General features: G+C 43.5%; 1 protein-coding gene across 1 annotated transcript; it reads left to right on the top strand.

Annotated features, from left to right (window-relative positions):
* The first annotated feature begins 1,530 nt into the window (after positions 1-1,530).
* esd (esterase D/formylglutathione hydrolase) lies at positions 1,531-19,133 on the top strand. Its single transcript, XM_055644771.1, has 9 exons — positions 1,531-1,619; positions 3,810-3,885; positions 9,600-9,688; positions 11,506-11,604; positions 12,162-12,286; positions 13,237-13,356; positions 16,017-16,115; positions 16,834-17,001; positions 17,421-19,133. The coding sequence occupies exons 1-9, from the start codon at positions 1,556-1,558 to the stop codon at positions 17,499-17,501; spliced, it is 921 nt and encodes a 306-aa protein (XP_055500746.1). The 5' UTR covers positions 1,531-1,555; the 3' UTR covers positions 17,502-19,133.
* The last annotated feature ends 277 nt before the right edge of the window (positions 19,134-19,410 follow it).

Below are 19,410 nucleotides of genomic sequence, written 5' to 3'. Positions count from 1 at the left end.
TACCCCTCAGATTCCTATGAAATCTTTTCCCCTTCACCTTAAATCTGTCCTCTGGTCCTCGATTGACCTACTCTGGGCAAGAGACTCAGTGCATTGAAATGTATATTGCTACCTGTACTGCATTTTAGATTTCTTGAAAGTCTTACTTTAAAAAAAGTAATGTTTCCACAAACATATACCCCCTTTATTAATGTCATGGTTTGATGATTCTAAATTAAAATCAAAGTGAAAATCAGGAAATGTTACGATTACTTCTTGCCCCTTTTTCCAACTACAACTTGAAATTATAACACATTTAAAAGTTTTTTTGTCAAATGTTCTGTACCGTGGAAGGCACTGTTGTTGATCTGGGGGGATGGGGGATATATCCCCCACTTTTTGAGGTGGGGGATGGCCTGTATTATTATCCCCCAGTTTTTGGAAGTCGAGCAATAACAAAAATAATAATCACCTGCTCCTATCTCTCAAGTAGGCCCTACATTATCTAAAAAATAATTCAAACAAAAAACATTGAAATCATACTTCTACAATGCACTAAAACATGATTTTAATACATCAAATTTCAAAAAGTCCCTACCGTGGACCCCCCACTTGCTCGCTCCACTCTTTCACAGGGTACCACCAGTGATTGCATGGCTCCCTCCACTTTCAAAAACGCTCCGTGACCCCTGCTTTGGGTCCACCTAACTTCAGGGAGTCCCTCAGCATGTACTTTTGCAGTCTGGATTGGACTAGTCGTCAACATTCCCTGACATAAATCTCACTCCTTTGGGAGGCCAACAAGTTTTGGGCGGATCAAAGAGCTTCTTTCACAGAATTGTTGATCTTCCAGCAGCAGCACTTGATGTTCACCTCCAAGTACGTCTCTGGAAGCAACACATGCATCAGAGAGTCCTCTGTTACAGAGCTGTGTAGGAAAGAACTGCAGATGCTGGTTTAAATCGTAGACGTAGACACAAAATGCTGGAGTAACTCAGCAGGACAGGCAGCAGCTCTGGAAAAAAGGAGTAGATGACGTTTTGGGTCGAGACCCTTCTTCAGACGGAAGATGGTTCTTCTTCTTCTGAAAGGTCTCGGCCCGAGACGTCAACCCATTTCTTCTCTCCAGAGATGCTGCCTGTCCCGCTCAGTTACTCCAGCATTTTGTGTCTATCTTCTGTTTCAGAGCGGAGGTACACAAAAATGCTGGAGAAACTCAGCGGGTGCAGCAGCATCTATGGAGCGAAGGAAATAGGCAACGTTTCGGGCCGAAACCCTTCTTCAGACTGTTTCAGAGCTGTTTGGGATGAACACAAGGACCCGTGCATCATTCTCCAGACTCTCTTTGCAAATCCACACTCAGCGAAAAGGTGGGCAGGCCTGACCTGCTGAGTTTTGTTGTTCTCCAACACTTTGTGTCTTCTTTTGCAAACCAGCATCTGCAGTCCCCATACTAGTGTTGGCAAAACATATATAGGATGGTTCGACCAGACCCCGCCCTCGCCAAAGCGGACACACACCTCCCGGACCCGCCCCCAGACCCCGCCGCCTCCCCTTCCCCTCCCCCTCCCACCCCATGTTCCAGTTACTGCGAGGAGGAGCCGCCGCGTTTGCGAGTCTTGTTGTCCGACCGCCGATCGGTAGGTTCCCGTGAGCTGCGCAGGCCCGGCGTCCACCCACCCTGCAGCCCGGGGCTGTGGAGCGGCCTGGTCCGGGTAGGGCCGCCCCGCCTCGGCGTCACGGCAAGATTGGCCGGGCGAGAACGCTTTCTGAGGGGGAAGGAGATCGGGTGGGACCCCCTGTCCCTGTGTTTTGTGACTCGGGGTGGGAAAAGTCTGGGTGCCTTGTTACAGGTGGTGAATGAGGAGTTTGAACCCGCTCCCTTTCCCACAGTGCCTCCAATGTTGGGAGGTGCGATCATACTAGGGACGACTCTTCCAACCAGCACAAGCAATGGGGCTGAACGGCCGACTTCAGTTGTAAATGTTCTTAAATCCAACGGTGTTTTAATTCTTTACATCTATCTCAGAGTCCAGTTGATTTTCTGGACTGCAGTGTTCCTGATAGTTTAGCACTCCCCTGCCCTGCCTGGGTTTCCCGGGGTGGACTGTGCACCAGCAAACTCCAGCCTTGCAGGTCTGTCTGAGATCAAACAGCGAGCTGAACTGTACTCAGCTGCTGTCTGCACCAAAGATCTTAGAGCAGACAGATGCTCTAAGATCTTTGGTCTGCACTTCTTGCAGTCCCTGACTGAGGGGCGGTTACATTCTGGGTCAGGGCAAAGTCCACAGTGGGATGAGCACAGGCACAGGTCTGAAGCTGTAACACAGTTGTGCTGATGGGATTGCCATTCATACGGCAATTAAATATATTATACGACAAGTGTAAAACAGCAGAATAGTGAAGACTAGTGCAAAATCCGAGTAGTACGCAGAATATTAAAATACAACAATAGAATAACCAACTTAGGTAGCAAAGTAGCTAACATCTGACAACAAGTTTAAAGACAGCACCACCACAAACCAGCAAAGAGGATGGACAAGGATCAGGGAACCTTGGATGACGAGAGTTTAGAGATTTGGATACAAAGAGCAAGGAAACGAAAGTAAAGTTTGGAAAGATTAAATCAAACAGATTATTTGCGAAATATAAATAAAACAGAATATAAAGGCAAAAAGTGTAATTGGCAAGTGAGATTAAAATGAGTCTCATGAGCTTTTTATACTTTCATTAGAGAACAAGAGGGAAGTTATACAGGGAAATAGGATGTAGACGAGGTACTAAATGATTATTTTACATCTGTATTCACCAAAGTGAAGGGCATGGAAGATAGCGAGATCAGTGTGGGTTGTACCAATTTGCTGGGACATTTTAAGATTAAGAAGGATGTGGTATTAGATCTCCCGAAGAACGTAGAGAATGGGTAAATCCTCATGACCTGCTGGGATCTAACCCAGATTATTAAAAGAGAGGGGAGATTGCTGGGGCTTTTATAAAGATCTTTAATGAATGAATGATACTTTAATGACACATGTACCTAGGTACAGTAAAACTATTTGATTTCCATACAACAGACAAGTATGCAATCTTTCTTCTTAATGATGTTCCAAACAGTTGATTTTGGCAAGCCTAAGGTTTGGCTGATGTCTCTAACAGTTTTTTTCTTGTTTCTCTGTCTCATAATGACTTATTTGACTTTCATTGGCACAACTTTGGTCATGTTGATAAACAGCAATAAAAGTATCCAAAGATGATGGCAAACACTAGTTGCTGAGTGCTCTATTATCCCTGCATTAAGGAGTCAATTAAACACACCTGAGCAATTACAAATACCTGTGAAGCAATGTGTCTCAAACATGGTACCCTGAAATGGGGGGACAAGGGATAAACACTGCTGTAATTTCTACATGGTGAAACTAAAATGTATAAAATGGTCTATATTAAAATCTGACTGTGCACTCTAACCACATGTGATTTTGTTTCTATTACAAATCACAAATTGTAGCCTACAGAGGCAAATAAATAAATAATGGGTCTTTGTCCCAAGCTTTATGGAGGGCATTGTATAGAGCATCAGGTGAATATGTCCTGAGCTGATGATCGACTTTATTAACAACTGTGACTTGGAGATGACGCCAGGTCCGTCCCAAAATCAGCCATGCCATGTCTGGCCTCACGCTAGACCGCAGGTCTATATCGCAGAATATGACATCTTCCACAGTACGGCTTCGATCCTAAACTCGTCAATCCATACGCAAAAGTGTTAGCATTTCGACATATGTGTGCACTTTGTAGAAAAACATAAGTAACAGCCATTTGATTTGTTACAGTAACAAAAATGGCCCTAACCCAACTCTCAAGTACTAAATGCTTTGGAGGATATCAGAAGGTGTACGAGCATGACAGGTGCGTGAGTTTATTTCCTTTCAGCTCCATGATATTGTTAGTGAATTGCAAGATTTTCTTCAAGAGACAAAGATCTACATACAGTGTCTTGAAAATCCTTGTCTCTTGAATCTTCAACAGTGCATTGTTCCTGTTCAGAACCATCCAATGAAGGACCTTTGCCAGTTGAATTCTGTGGAATTGTTCACGTCTGATCTTTTGCACTAAAGTTCTGCTTCATCCTTAACATGCTCGAGCATATTTAGCACACAGCTCTGTTGATATGTTAGATGTTTTAATAATTATTTCTAGGTCATTGCCTCCTTTTCAACATTTCGTAATCAACCTTTGGGCAAAGGCAAAGCTTGTCACTTGTTTACAGATTCAGTAACCAATGGCCATGGCACGGATAACATTTTAATTAAGGGTCATGTTAATATTACATCCAATGTGCTGTCTTCTGTCCAAACAACTTAATGTCACAGTCCATCACTATTAATGTTGCATGAGATAGCAAAATGAAAGCTGTAAGGACATATTAATGAATGTCAGCCTATAAACTTTGTGTAAGTGACTTTCACAATTACAGTGGAATACTTTTAAAATTTCTCCAGCACGCTAACAAACACTTCAGCAACTTTTAATTGCACTGTAACTGATTTGGTTACATTTTAAAGCTGCTGAAGACATGGACCTCTGTGCAGCTGGTATCATTGCAACATTTTTGATGTGGTATTTCTAATAAAACTCAATGGAGTCTTGTGTAATGTGATCAGCAATGGATATTTATGACTGGGGTGAAGCATAAATAGTTAATTTTGAACTCGGAAGCGGATCTGAGCAGAGCAGCAGGGGGGAGATTTAAAGAAAGGAGCCGTTTGATGCACACATTGTGAGGTACAACCGCCAATGAGACGGAAAGCTATACGAGACGGCTGCACTTCGGGAGAAGTTGTGATGAGGTTAAGTGCTTGGTAGAGGTTAAGTGCTAAGGCCTTGCCTAGAGAGGCTTGTTTGATGGTGAGGGCCGAGGCTTTGGCTTGAGAGGCTTCAGCACAGAGGCTGAGAGTAAAATAAAATGACTTTGGATGAAAACGTACAGGGCAAGATTAGCAAGTTTGTTGATGATACAAAAGTGGGTGGTTTTGCAAGTAGTGAAGATGGTTGTGAAAGATTGCAGCAGGATCTGGATCGATTGGCCAGGTGGGCTGAGGAATGGTTGATGGAATTTAATACAGAGAAATATGAGGTGTTGCATTTTGGGATGTCTAACGAGGGCAGGACCTACACATTGAATTGGAGGCCTCTGGGGAGTGTTGTAGAGCAGAGGGATCTCAGAGTGCAGGTGCATGGTTCCTTGAAGGTCGAGTTGCAGGTAGATAAGGTGGTCAAAAAGACTTTTGACACATTGGCCATCAGTCAGAGTATTGAGTAGACAAAAATGCTGGAGAAACTCAGCAGGTGAGGCAGCATCTATGGAGCGAAGGAATAGGTGACGTTTTGGGTCGAGATCCTTCTTCAGACTGATGTGGAGGTGGCGGGGGGGGGCGGGAAGAAGAAAGGAAAAGGCGGAGACTAGTCTGTGGGAGAGCTGGGAGGGGGAGGGGAAGGAGGGAGAAAGCAAGGACTACCTGAAATTGGAGGCCAATGTTCATACCGCTGGGGTGTAAACTGCCCAAGCGAAATATGAGGTGCTGCTCCTCCAATTTGCGGTGGGACTCATTCTGGCCATGGAGGAGGCCCAGGACAGAAAGGTCGCATTCGGAATGGGAGGGGGAGTTGAAGTGCTGGGCCACCGGGAGATCAGGTTGGTTAGTGCGAACTGAGCGGAGGTGTTGGGCGAAGCGATCGCCAAGCCTACGCTTGGTCTCACCAATGTAGAGCAGCTGACACCTCGAGCAGCAGATGCAATAGATGAGGTTGGAGGAGTCTGCCTCACTGGGAAAGACTGCTTGGGTCCTTGGATGGAGTCAAGGGAGGAGGTAAAGCGACAAGTGTAGCATTTCCTGTGGTGGCAAGGGAAAGTACCAGGGGAGGGGGTGGTTTGGGTGGGAAGGGAGGATTGGCCAGGGAGTTAGAGTATTGAGTAGGTCATGTTGCAGTTGTATAAGACGTTGGTGAGACCGCATTTAGAGTATTGTGTTCAGTACTGGCACCATGTTATAGGAAAGATATTGTCAAGCTTGAAAGGGTACAGAAAATATTTACGAGGATGTTGCTGGGACTAGAGAGTCTGAGCTATAGGGAGAGATTGTGTAGGCTGGGTCTCTATTCTTTTGAGTGCAGGAAGTGTGATCTTATAGAGGTGGATGCACATAATCTCTTGTCCAGAATAGGGGAATTGAGGACCAGAGGATATAGGTTCAAGGTGAAGGGGGAAAGATTGAATAGGAATCTGTGGGGCAACATTTCACACAAAGTGTGGTGGATATATGAAACAATCTGCCAGAGGAGGTAGTTGAGGCTGGGACTATTTAAGAAACAGTTAGACAGGTACATGGATAGGACACGTTTGGAGGGATATGGGCCAAGCGCAGGCAGGTGGAACTAGTGTAGCTGGGACATGTTGGCTGGTGTGGGCAAGTTGGGCCGAAGGGCCTGCTTCCACACTACATCACTCAATGATTATGACTTTCTATTCTTTCCACAAGTTTCACACGTGGCAGTATAGTGAAAATGGCAGCTAGGGCAGTATGCTCTTCCAGGATGTCGGAGATCAGGGAGACTTCCAGATTGTGGAGAGTGCATCTATCTGAAGCTCACTCCTGAGAGTGAGGGAGAGACTGGAGCTGTGGGATCATAATGGAATTGATAAAAGTTATAGCGAGGTATTCACACCTATGGTACAGGCAGAAAGTAGATAGGTGACCACAAGGAAAGGGAGAAGGCAGAAAAAGTAGTGCGTACAATTCCCCTCCAAAACAAGTATATTATTTTGGATATTGGTGGAATGGACGACTGATCAGGGGAGAACAGCAGCAGCAGTGAGATCTGTGGAACCAACGGGGAAGGGTGAAAGCAAAAAATGCTATATTGATAGGAGACCCATTAGTTAGGGGGGCAGATTCTGGGGCAATAAGTGAATCTCCAGGATTGCCTGTTGCCAGGGTACAAAATGTCTCAGAATGGCAGCAAAATATTGTTGAGAGGGAGGTGGAGCAGCCAGAATTTGTAGTGTATGTTGGCACAAATAACAGATAGGAAAAGGGATGAGGTCCTTCACAGTGAATTCAGGGACATAGGCAAAGGTTAAAACGCAGACACTCGAGGTTAGTAATCTTTGGATTGCTCCTGGTGCCTCATGAATGGTACCTTATTCAAGGTACGAATAAGAAAAATGGGCAGATGAATGTGTGGTTCATGAGTTGGTGCAGGGGACAGGGTTTCAAAATTTTGGACCATTAGGATCTCTATTGGGTCAGAGGTGACTTGTACAAGATGGGTGGGCTGCACCTGAACTGGAGAGGGACCAATATTCTTGCAGGGAGGTTGGAACCAGAGTGGAAGTGGTTGGGAACCAGAATGGAAGGTCAGAAAATGGAAGACATAATTGGAAAATAGAGGTTGGGGCTACTAATTTGACGAGATTAATTTAACTTGGCATAATGTTCGGCATGGACTTTGTGGAACAGCAGCATAAGTTCATGTGACCTGCAGGAGATGGGGTTCTGTCTTTGGTATTACCAGGTGCAGCAGGGCTACTTTCATTTTGTACCCAAAAACAATCCTTTTATCTGTGGAGTTTCTTTCAAAAGAAAAAGTAACAAAAATGTCCTGGAAATTTTTATTTGTGATTCAGGTAAATATGGAAAATTTGCAAAAGAATTTCATGGTATTTTCCGCATAAGCGCATATTTTGGGCTGATTAATATGTGGTTAAACATGGAGTCAAGTGACCCGTTTTTGTTTTCCGAAACAATATTCTGCCACTTCATTAACGTTGGCAGTATATCTGATTATCCAGTTTCCTGCCAGTACATCTGTGGTATCGTCCTTGGATGCAACTTGTTCTGGGGAGTTACAACTGTTTAACCACTCACCAAGGTGGAGAAATCAATCTAGTAAAGCCCTTGTTTTGGACTTTCTCTGCCTCGCCCTCACATGGACGTACCTCCTCTTCAGCTGTTCTCCATTTTTATAATATTAAGAAAATCTTTAAATCATCCCACTGGCATTATTTTTTTCAGTGAATCAGTAAACTTGTCCTCTTTCTCATGATAATTAGGATGTCCTGATTCGGCTAACATGCTAGTAGATCCACTTTGCATCTTTCCCAGTACCCCGTGGTTCTCCTAGCAGCTATATCACTGCCGAACAGAGCCAGGGAGATGTACATCTCCATCCATTCTCTTCCTCTCAAAGTAGATCCTTTTGTCCAAATTTTGACCAGGCACCCAGCCAAAAGAGTTCATCGGCTGGATTATAACTTCGTACTTCAGATATTTTGGGACTTCACCATCAAGTCGATATCTGGATTTAGATCAGTAATTATTGTTTATTTTCCACTGCCCGGTTCATTCCCATGGACAAAACACACGTTCTGCATTGTTCCTGCTCCAAGCAGTCTTTTAGATGACCTTTGCCAATTAAATTATCTTGTTGTTTCCAAATTGATGTTTCACACTAAATTTAAATCAATTACTGCTATTTTAGTTCTGCTTGCTTTCTATGATGAAGCATATTAACCTTACAGTGTTGCTGATATATTAGGTGTCATTTTAATAACCATTTGTATGACTAAATTACCTTAAATGCATTCATTAAAATTACTGCAATTTGTTAAACACTCCCCCCCCCCCCCCCCCCCCCACCCAAACCTTTTAATTTATCTTAGTCAGCCCTGGGACAAAGAGAAGGTTTGTCATTTGATTATAGTCTCTGGAACTAACGGTTACCATACAGGTGCAGTTTAGATATAATAGGGTCAGAGAAATAGTTCATTGAAATAGTATAGAAATTGAAAACAGCCCACCGTGTCAGTGCCAACCATCATGTACACTAATCTTATCCTAACCTATTATATTCTCCCCAAATACCCTTTGCGCACACACACCCATCTAGCAGACACACGACCCGTCATCCTTTCCTCTTTATCTCCTGGAGGCGCCTTCCACAGCCGGCCTCATAGCATCCAGAGCTTTTGAGAGCATGGGGAGGTAAGACCCCAATCGGTTTACTGGCACCTTTGTTTCCCTGTGCCCACCGCTACCTTGAATCTTAACATTCACATTTGACCGGCTCTGGAGACCTGGCACTGGCCACCGCTCTCTCCTCTTTTCCTCTCTCCTCATCCTCCTCTCCGGCCTTCGGGTAGAAGAAGGGCTTGGCGGTTTGCCTCTTGGAAGGCGGGTTACCTGGCTCCTTAGTGGCAGGCGAGTCAGGATCCTGCCGGGTGAAAGTGCGGCGCCATGTTCCTTTCCTTCCTTTCTGCACATCAGTTCTCATTTGAAAGAGTTACTTCCATGTAACAACTCTGGCATCTTGACCTGGGTCAGTTGGACCTTGTTTGTGAGCGGCTGCTTCAGAATTTGTTTTCCCTCTGGCATCTGCAGCTGCTCTGTCTGAGGTGCAGTCTTGGTTTGTTTTATTACATTTTGCCAACATCACCACGCCACATCCTATTTACTAGAGGCCTTGCCCAGGAACGGTACTTTCATCATTTTCTGTTTTGGCATTAGACCATAGGGTTGTTTTGCAATGCTTTAACAAAATTCACTTTTTGTTTTGAATGACAGCTCGGAATTGAAATGCAAGATGCGGTTTGGAATCTACTTGCCTCCCAAATCAGAGAGTGCAAAGTGCCCAGTGTTGTATTGGCTTTCAGGTAAAATGAAACGTATCACGTGGAAAAGATTTTCTGCATCTAAGCATTTCATCATCTTAAACTAACAAATCTTCAATGGCACCTATAAGCTAAGCTTGAGCTGCTCCACGACAATCGATTAAATCTGGAAATAAGCTCCTGTGAGCATTCGCAATGAGGAGTGTCTGAAAGCTGTATTTACCATCTCAGAAATCGCTGTGGCGTTTGTGTGGATCTGTGTGAGAGTTTGTGGGTTTCCCCTGGTGTCATTGTAGCTGCAGTGAATGAGCTGCTTTGTTGGACTATCTCAGCAACCATGTCCAGTACTCACCAGTAAAAATATCTGTGTTTAAATCAGTAAGTCACTTAATGAAAAACCAAAAATCATTCATCATTTCCAGTGGTCAGTTTTGATATTGCTGCTGGTGGAAGATGGGAATGTTCACAGATAATTGCCGAAACATTCATTTCCATTCACAACCTCAGCAAATACAGCAACCCCTGCCTGGAATCAGCAAAATCTATTCCACGTGCAGGCAGGCAGGGATTGGTAAGTGGCAGGTAGTATTTTTCACACGAATGCCAGTCAATGACATCTGCAAAGGAAAATCTAAACCTGTTCCTGACATTCATTGTAACTACAATCGCCAACTCCCCACCACCATCTTTCTTAGGAGTCACCATGCACTCACCTGGACCAAGCCTGTAAATACTGTGGATTCAAGTGCGTGTCAGAATGAGCAAGAATCTAATTCAGTTGCTGGAATCCAGTCATGCCACAGCTTTAGTATTCCATCAATTTAGTTAGACCTGTTGCTGAGTCTGGAGAATATGCCCCGATCACTGTCATGAATGGGCTGCATGCAGTCTTTTTGGACAAATATATATATCATTAAAAGTAAATACTATAGATTGTATGAATGTTAAAGTAAGAAGGAAAACTTCAAATTTTACCTGAGAAAATATCTTTTGTGTTATAAAATATCATGACCTTTAAACAATCACAGAAATCAGGGAAGACCGTTGGGTCGAATGCATGTGCTAATGCTCACTCAGTCACAAATGGAACTACCCGTCCCTATCCTTCCCACACTTCCTACCCATTGTTGTTTTAATTAAATCTTGTTACCTTTAAATTGTCCTGTAGTTTCTGCTTTAATAGCCAGTTTCCAACAATGTGTCAATATATTTCCCTATTTTAAATCTTTACCAAACCCCCAAAACACTTTCAGTTTCCCTTTCAATGTATTTTTTTTTAATTTTGAAGACTAATAACATTGTATTCCAGTAAAACCTCCAACTTCTCTTCATAACCCGAATCTCTTTCCCGATACATAATCCTAATCTAATGTCTGATACCATCCTAGTAACTCTTCATTTTAGTCTGAAGATGGTGCCTGATGCGAATTGTTGCCTATCCATACCCTCCAGAGATGCTGCTGACCCGCTGAGTTGGTCAAGCACTTTGCTCAAAATACCATCATTTGCAATTCTTTCTTGTTTCCAAATTGTGTACTTCTTTTGGGGGGGGGCGGGGAGGCTTGTAAAATTGGTGTACAAAACCATATATGACATTCACATCATAGCTTAATCATTATTCTATGACAGTTTAGTATGGTCTTAATATATATATTTTAATTCTGCCTGTATTTTATGGGCATTTTTATCAGCCTGCCATACTTTTACAGATCTTTTTATCACTAGCTGAATATGTAGACTCCTGGGAGCTTTACTTTTGGTTTACTGCCTTTCACAAAATACATTAAGATCATTTTTGAAGCATGGACAGATTTGAAAATTCCTGTTTCTTAGTTGAGTCCTCTCTTGGTTTCCTGTAGGATTAACCTGCACAGAACAGAACTTCATAACCAAAGCATCCAGTCAACAGGCAGCCGCAGAGCACGGTCTCGTTGTCGTGGTGCCGGACACCAGTCCTCGTGAGTAACTAACCACCCAATATTCCTATCCACACTAGATTGAGGTACAATTGAATCAATGTCAACAGCTGCTGTGTAAATTGGTTGTTGACAGTCAAGTAAGTGTGCTGCAGCACTTAAGAAGTTTCTGCCATTTAGGGTAAATTGAATGTAAAAAACCACCTAGTGGTCTGGCGAGAAGAGCCGCTGCCTCACACCCCCAGAAACCAGACTTGGATCATGACCTCGGCTACTGTCTGTGTGGAGTTTGCATGCTCTACCTGTGACCGATAGGACTCCCCCAGTTCCTCCCACAACCCAGAGGCGTGCGAGTTGATAGGTTAATTAGGGGCAGTCAATCTCTCCTAGTGTGTGGGTACGTGGTACAGTGTGAAGAATGACATGGGTGCGTGTAGGATTATGTAAATGGGTGGTTGATAGTCGGTGCAGACAGGGTGGACTGAAGGGCCTCTTTCCATGTGTATCTCTTTAACCCGATGAATCCATTATGTTTACACATCAAATTTGGTTAGTATGTGTGCAGCTTTATGGGTGACCAAGGTGTGTTGCCATTGCAGGTGGCTGCAATATTCCTGGTGAGGATGAGAACTGGGACTTTGGTACAGGTGCTGGGTTTTATGTAAATGCCTCCGAGGAGCCTTGGAAGACTAATTACCGGATGTACGCCTATGTGACCGAGGAGGTACGTCAAATCAGTGGCTGGGCTGTTTAAAAACACAAGGTGACCTGTTTAATTTTGAAGTAAAGATATTGTTTCTGTTGAGACTGCTGATCAAGGCTAGGTTCCCAATAAACTGTGGGACTACACGAGTTAGCTTTCCCAGTAGTGGATGGCCCAGAGCACAGCACTGGATAGGAGGAATGGAGGAGGCATGCTTGGTCCCATACAGAGAGATACTAAGTAGTTTATGCCATTATGTCCTGAAATCGGCCTGCTATTTAGTGCATCAACAACCTGTACCTCGCCTGGTTCACTGCTGAGGTTCCATTTGCTCAGTATCCCGACCCAACGCAAACAATCCCATGGGCTGTTGGGTGTTTAGCTCTTGTCTTGGTGTACGGTTTGTGTCAATTTTGTTATTCTAACTTCCTCACAGAACAGCAGGGCTGGATTTATTAAGCGCTACGAAGGATTGCATGCATATTATCTCTGTAGTAACCCTGCTGCCACCGGTTTTGGACCCATCGCCTGTCAGAGCCACCCTTGTGCCAACATCTGTTGTGGTGCTGGAAGCGGCAATTCATGGTAATCCATGTGCTCTCCAAGGCAAGCAGCTCCCAGCCACCTCACCATTCTGCTGCCAAGGATGTGAGCCAGGCAGCCAGCCAATACCATTAAGGCACCAAACACCTGAATTCTAATTGACACTCAATGATCGGAAATGGTTGCTTTTGCTGCTGTGTTTATAAAATTCTCTGCTTTTCGTGATGCACCTGCCATCGGTAAATGCCCCGACTGCTCTTTTAATAAAATGAATTCTAATGAGTAGGATTTCAGAGTGAAATTGTCTGTGAAGCCATTGTGGAGTATATACCCCTCTGCAGTTACACTGCCACTTGCTGTCACATATCTGCATGTCTTGATTAAGGTTTCTTATGCAATTTAGTGACTCATTACTGTTTTCTTCTCAGTTGCCTCGTCTCGTTGATGCTAATTTCTCTGTGATCTCTGGGAAGATGTCCATCTTTGGCCATTCAATGGGTGGTCATGGGGCATTAGTTTGTGCTTTGAAAAACCCTGGAAAGTACAAGGTACGAGCACTTTTTGGTATCTGTCTTATTTACAACAAACAATTTCTATAGCCTCATAAATCCTGCTGTTGGATGACACGGGATGCCACCTTAATACAAGCTAGTGACAACGTTGCTGATGTACTGCTTGATTAAATGAAAGGTTTCAAAATGGGTTGGTGCAATGCCTTTACGTACACTAATCCTTCATCTACTGGTCCGACATGGAAAAGATTTGTGATTTCTCAGGAAAAGAAACTCTCAACAAAGGTTGCAGCAGAACCCCCCTCATCATTGGTACTGCTGTAGTGGCCAGTGTGATTGTCCCATGCAGTTGTTGTGCCCTCTCACCAATGGCACTGCGATAGTCATCTGGGCATCTGCATCTGTGCAAATGCATTGTCTCTGTACTGTGCACTGACAATGACAATTAAAATTGAATCTGAATCTGAATCTGTGTGACTGTACCATGCAGTTGTGCCCCCTCAGCAGTATCACTGCTATAGTGAAACTATTGAAAGTTGGGAGGCTGACAGTTAGTCTTTCTCTATTTCAGGTACCCATCTGGCTATCACTGGTGCCCACAGTGTCTACTACCATTGCTAGTTGCTCTTGAGAAGGTGGTGTTGAGTCTCCTTGTGGGAAATGTCATGACCTGATTCTCACAGTGCCCTCCATAATGCTTGGGACAAAGACCCATCATTTATTTATTTGTCTCTGTACTCCACAATTTGAGATTTGTAACGGAAAAAAAATCACATGTGGTTAAAGTGCACATTGTCAGATTTTATTAAAGGGTATTTTTATACATTTTGGTTTCACCATGTAGAAATTATGGCTGTGTTTATACATAGTCCCCCCATTTTAGGGCACCATAATGTTTGGGACACATGGCTGCACAGGTGTTTGTCATTGCTCAGCTGTGTTTAAATGCCTCCTTTATGCAGGTATGAGGGAGCTTGATGGTGGCTTTTAAGAGGCACTTAGGCACATTAACAGGCAGAGAATGAAGGAATATGTATTGTGTAGGCAGATGAGATTAGTTTAATTTGGCATCATTGTTGTTGAAGGTCGTGTCACTGTGCTGTATTGTTATGTTCTATTTAAAACATGCATAAAAATACACATACTTTTTTATGTTGCTTTGGTTAACAATTGCCATGCATATTTTTGTATTTTGTGAAATGCTTGTAAATTTTAAGAAACATCAAGTTGGACACTTGCATTATTTTGTGTACGGCAAAGTGTGTAATGAACTGACAGAACTATACAACATGAAACGGCCCTCTGGCCCAACTTGTCCATGCCGACTAACTTGGCAGTCTGGGCTTGTTCCATTTGCCTGCATTTGGTCCATATTCCTCTGAATACTTCATATCCATATGTCAGTCCAAATGTATTTTTAAAGTTGTAATTGTATCTGCTTCTACAGCTTCTTCCGGTAGCTCATTCCAGATGGGGATTATTGTGTAAGTGAAAAAGTTGTCCCTGAGGTCTCTCTCAAATCTCTCGGCTCTCACATTAAGCCTTTGCCCGTTAGTTTTAGATTCCTGTACTCTGGGGAGAAAGACTGTGAGCCCCTCATGATCTTGTGCATCTCAGTAATGTCACCACTCGGTCTCCTACACTCCAGGGAAAAACGCCCCAGTTTATTCAATCACTCCCTATAACTCAAGCCCACAAGTTCAATTAACAGCCTTGAGAATCTCTTCTGCACCATTTTCAACTTAATGACTTCCTTCCTATAGCTGGATGCAAGAATTGCACAGTGCTCCAAATGTGGTCGCACCAATTAATTGTACTCAATAACCTTCCAAATGGCGCCAAGCACTGCCTTCACCACCCTGTGCCCTGAACCACCATTTTTTGGAACCATTCACTTGTACTCCCAGATCTCCGCTCTTCCATTTACCGTGCAAATCCTATCCTGTTTTGATGTACAAAGTGCAACACCTCCCTTGTCAAGCTAAATTAATTTACCATTCCTTGGCTCACCTTCCCAACTGATTTAGCTCCTGTTTAAACTTTGACATCCTTCCATCCTGTCCACTATGCCACCATTTCTGGTGTAATTTGCAAATTGTCATCCAAATTCTTAATGTAGATAACAAACAGCAGTGGACCAAGCACCAATGCCTGCAGCACACCACTGGTCACAGGCCTCTAATCAGAAAAACAACACTCTAGAACTAACCTTTGACTACAACTAGTCTTTGACTCCTTCCTCCAAGCTAATTTTGAATCGTTGGTAAGTTCATGTGATCTAATCTTCCAGACTAACCTACAATGTTGAAAGGCTTTGCTAAAATCTATGGAAACAATAGCCACTGCCCTGCATTCATCAATCCTCCTGGCTGTTGTCATTCCTGATCAGAAAGGAAATCCTCCTCCTCCCTTTACCTGCACCCCTTGATGGTACTTTATTGTCACGTGCTAACGGACAGTGAATGCTGTTTTTTGCATGCTGTTCAGTAAAGTATTGCCACACGGAAGCACAATCCCTGATCAACAATGTACAGAAATAGTCCACTGAGACCACATGCAAGAGGCGCCAAGACTCTTGTGTGAAGTAAACAAACCATGTTATAAGGTATACTGGCAATAGCATTACCTGATAACAGATTATAACAGACGAAAAATTAACGTATTTCTTCTATTGATTCCTCATAACATGTGGGCAGTCTGTGTCAGCGCTGGCTCCTATCTGCAACCCCGTGATGTGCCCCTGGGGACAGAAGGCATTTACTGGGTACCTGGGACCTGATAAAACCAAGTGGGAGGTAAGCTCGATTTTCACTTCTAATCTCTGTTGAATCTGGGCACCATGAAGCATCCCTGTGCCCCTTGGTAGGCCCAGTTTGTTTCCACTTGGTGCTGCCCAGTACCGACTCTTCTTTGAAGCGGGCAGGAGTGTCCAATTTCCCACTGCAGCCACATCGCAGCATGAGTGTGAGAGGCATGGTCTATGTTACGGCTGACAGACTGAAGCCTTCGACACTCCTGCAACTGTATCCAGCTCAGATCCCAGGCTGCAATTTACCGAAGCCCAAACCAAGCCTTTCTCCTCTCCCATGTTTCAATTCTGTATTTGTAGCAGTTCTCGAGAAGGAAGTGCTTCCCACAGCACCCATTTATTAAAATCCTCATCGTCTGGCTGGCAAAGCCCCAGGTGCACCAGGCCAGACTGACGCACAAAGCTGACCTACACGGACGTTTATTGTGGCTTCTGGGTGACCTGACTGCTTCTGTGTGGCTCATCCTGCTGCAGCACAAATAATCCTTCTCACAAACTGCAATTATTCTAATTGCTGTAAGCACTTTCACCTCATCTGCAAAATAGGTGTATAAGCAAACTGTGACATATGTTTGGATTCCTTATGGTTAATAAACTGCAGGTTATCGTGTCTAGAAATTGTGAGCAACCATTAATTGTGCTTGTAAGCCAGCTGTTAAACCATTGTGCGCTGACGTATTAAAGTATGCCATTCATTCCCACAGACGTACGATGCCACCTCTCTGGTGGGATCCTATTCCGGACCTCACCTGGACATCCTCGTTGACCAAGGAAAGGACGATCAGTTCTTGGTTGCTGGACAATTGCTCCCTGATAACTTTATCAAGGCATGCACTGAAAATAAGATTCCAGTTGTTTTACGGCTCCAGGAGGCAAGTGTTGCAGGCTTCATTAGACACCGACTAGGCGTTGGCTTTGTGTGTTAAGGGGCCAGTCATTCAGTCAGTGCTCAGTCTTCTCATCTCTAGAGGCCTCTCGTCAGTAGTCAGGGATGTATTCTTTGTGGCATCCTTTTTGGACTTTTGACAGCTCCTAGTAGTAAATATAATCTCTCAAAGTTGAAAAAAAGTAAAGATACTGTACTTTGAGTGGCATACATGACTGGAGCTACAGAGCCACAGCACTCGAAACATTGAGAAAGTGTTTTAAAACAAGTTTTCCTAGAGTTATCAAACATTTACGGTTTGCTATTGTTTCTTCAAATATTTAATTAATGACCCTATAATACTGTTGATAATGTAATCTTTGTTTTTCTCGAGTTTTGACAAGTTTCCTATTTTTCTTTCTTCAGGGATATGATCACAGTTACTACTTCATCGCTTCATTTATCGGAGACCACATCAAACACCATGCAAAGTATCTCAATGCTTAGGCACCAGCATCTAATTGTACCTCTCCTTCGTGAAAGATAATAGTTCACCATATTTTGGTTCAATAACTGCAGTTCTTGCCCTTCCCTACACAGTGGCTGCTGGTATTTTGAGTTGATCTGCAACAAGGAATTTATCCTCAGCTAGCCAACCCTTTGGAAATCATTGTCATTGATTTGCTTAATAAAATTAGAGTTGTTATCTCGTCCATATCAGTGTAAAAGAACAAAGCTGAAATAAAGTCTTGAGAATAAAGTTAATAAAACTGGGTTTGGGTATCTGTGTGCAACAGGAAGGACACTGCCATAAAGCAGTCATCTAGATCAGTGGTTCCCAACCTTTTTTAGCTCATGGCCCCCTTGGGATCTTTTAATTTTTCTGTGGCCCCCCCCGACATTATTAGCGGAAAAAAAGTACTTCAATATTATAATACCTTCCATAAAAATATCAGTGTCTATTAATTGCACATATATTTAAATGTATTAGAACTGAAATTTAGGAGGCAACAGGGTGGTAGCGTTGTGGCCCCCTTCATTGAACCTGTGGCCCCCTAAATCCCAATTTTTTTCTGTGGCCCCCCTGAAATTTGCCATGGCCCCAGGTTGGGAATGACTGATCTAGATGAGCTGTAGAGGGCTGCCTCGACCCTGGTCTCAGCAAATCCACACCTTCTGAGCTGGCCCAGGAGCATCTGGCAGTTTAATGACCTTGCCACTGGGATGTGATGGGAGGGAATGGGAAGAGCCGAGTCTGCTCCAGTTGATAGCACTTCAGTTCCACTTCAGGAAACTAATCAGTCTACCCTATGAATGAATAATAGAATAGACAATAGGTGCAGGAGTAGGCCATTCGGCCTATCTAGGCCTCGCATCATTTTATATACTTTAATCAGATCTCCCCTCTATGTCTGGCATTCTAGAGAAAACAATCCAAATGTGTCCAACCGCTCCCTAACACTGCCTAATCCTGGCATAATTCTGGTAAAGCTCCTCTGCAACCGTTCCAAAGCCTTTGTGTCTTTCCTGTAATGGGTGACCAGAACTGCACACAATACTCAAATTGCGGCCTAACCAAAGAATTATAAAGCTGCATCATGATTTCCTGACATACTCAATGCCCTGAACAAAGAAGGCAAGTATACTGTATGGAATTCTCTGCCACAGAAGGCAGTGGAGGCCAATTCACTGGATGTTTTCAAGAAATAGTTAGATTTAGCTCTTGGGGCTAAGGGATATGGGGAAAAAGTAGGAAAGGGGTACTGATTTTAGATGATCAGCCATGATCATATTAAATAGTGGTGCTGGCTCGAAGGGCCAAATGGCTTTCTCCATCTATTTTGCTGTGTCGTCTTTACTACGCGATCTACTTGTGTTGCCACTTTCAGGCGCTTATGGACTAGGACCCCAAGATCCCTCTAATACTGTTTAGGATCTTACCATGAATTGCATATTTGAAATGGGGCAACTCTGTGTACTGCCTCAGTGAAGTCTATTCTTACACTACAATTGTGGCACTTTTGTGTTTATTTATGATTGAGCTTATGTACAGTATAGTATGAATTTACTGAGGTTTGCAAAACAACGAATTTCACTGTATTAAGGTACATTTGACAATAAAGTACTTTAAGAAGGAACTGCAGATGCTGGAAAATCGAAGGTAGACAAAAATACTGGAGAAACTCAGCGGGTGCAGCAGCATTTATGGAGCGAAGGAAATAGGCAACGTTTCAGGCCGAAACCCTTCTTCAGACTGTTGCCTATTTCCTTCACTCCATAGATGCTGCTGCACCTGCTGAGTTTCTGCAGCATTTTTGACAATAAAGTGCCATCTATGGAGCGAAGGCATAGGCGATGTTTCGGGTCGAGACCCTTCTTCAGACAGATGTCGGAACCATTGATGTGGGTACATAAT

This window comes from Leucoraja erinacea, chromosome 13, assembly GCF_028641065.1.
Source record: "Leucoraja erinacea ecotype New England chromosome 13, Leri_hhj_1, whole genome shotgun sequence".
In the NCBI taxonomy this organism is placed as follows: Eukaryota; Metazoa; Chordata; class Chondrichthyes; order Rajiformes; family Rajidae; genus Leucoraja; species Leucoraja erinaceus.
The sequence above is the reverse complement of the archived record's forward strand: the minus strand, read 5'-3'. Positions and strand labels throughout refer to the sequence as shown.

Coding starts and splice junctions, on each gene's coding strand:
- esd (XM_055644771.1), top strand. CDS start 1,556: ATGTTCCAGTTACTGCGAGGAGGAGCCGCCGCGTTTGCGAGTCTTGTT. Junction 12,287..13,236: donor ACGCCTATGTGACCGAGGAG/GTACGTCAAATC, acceptor TTTTCTTCTCAG/TTGCCTCGTCTCGTTGATGC. Junction 16,116..16,833: donor CTGATAAAACCAAGTGGGAG/GTAAGCTCGATT, acceptor TCATTCCCACAG/ACGTACGATGCCACCTCTCT.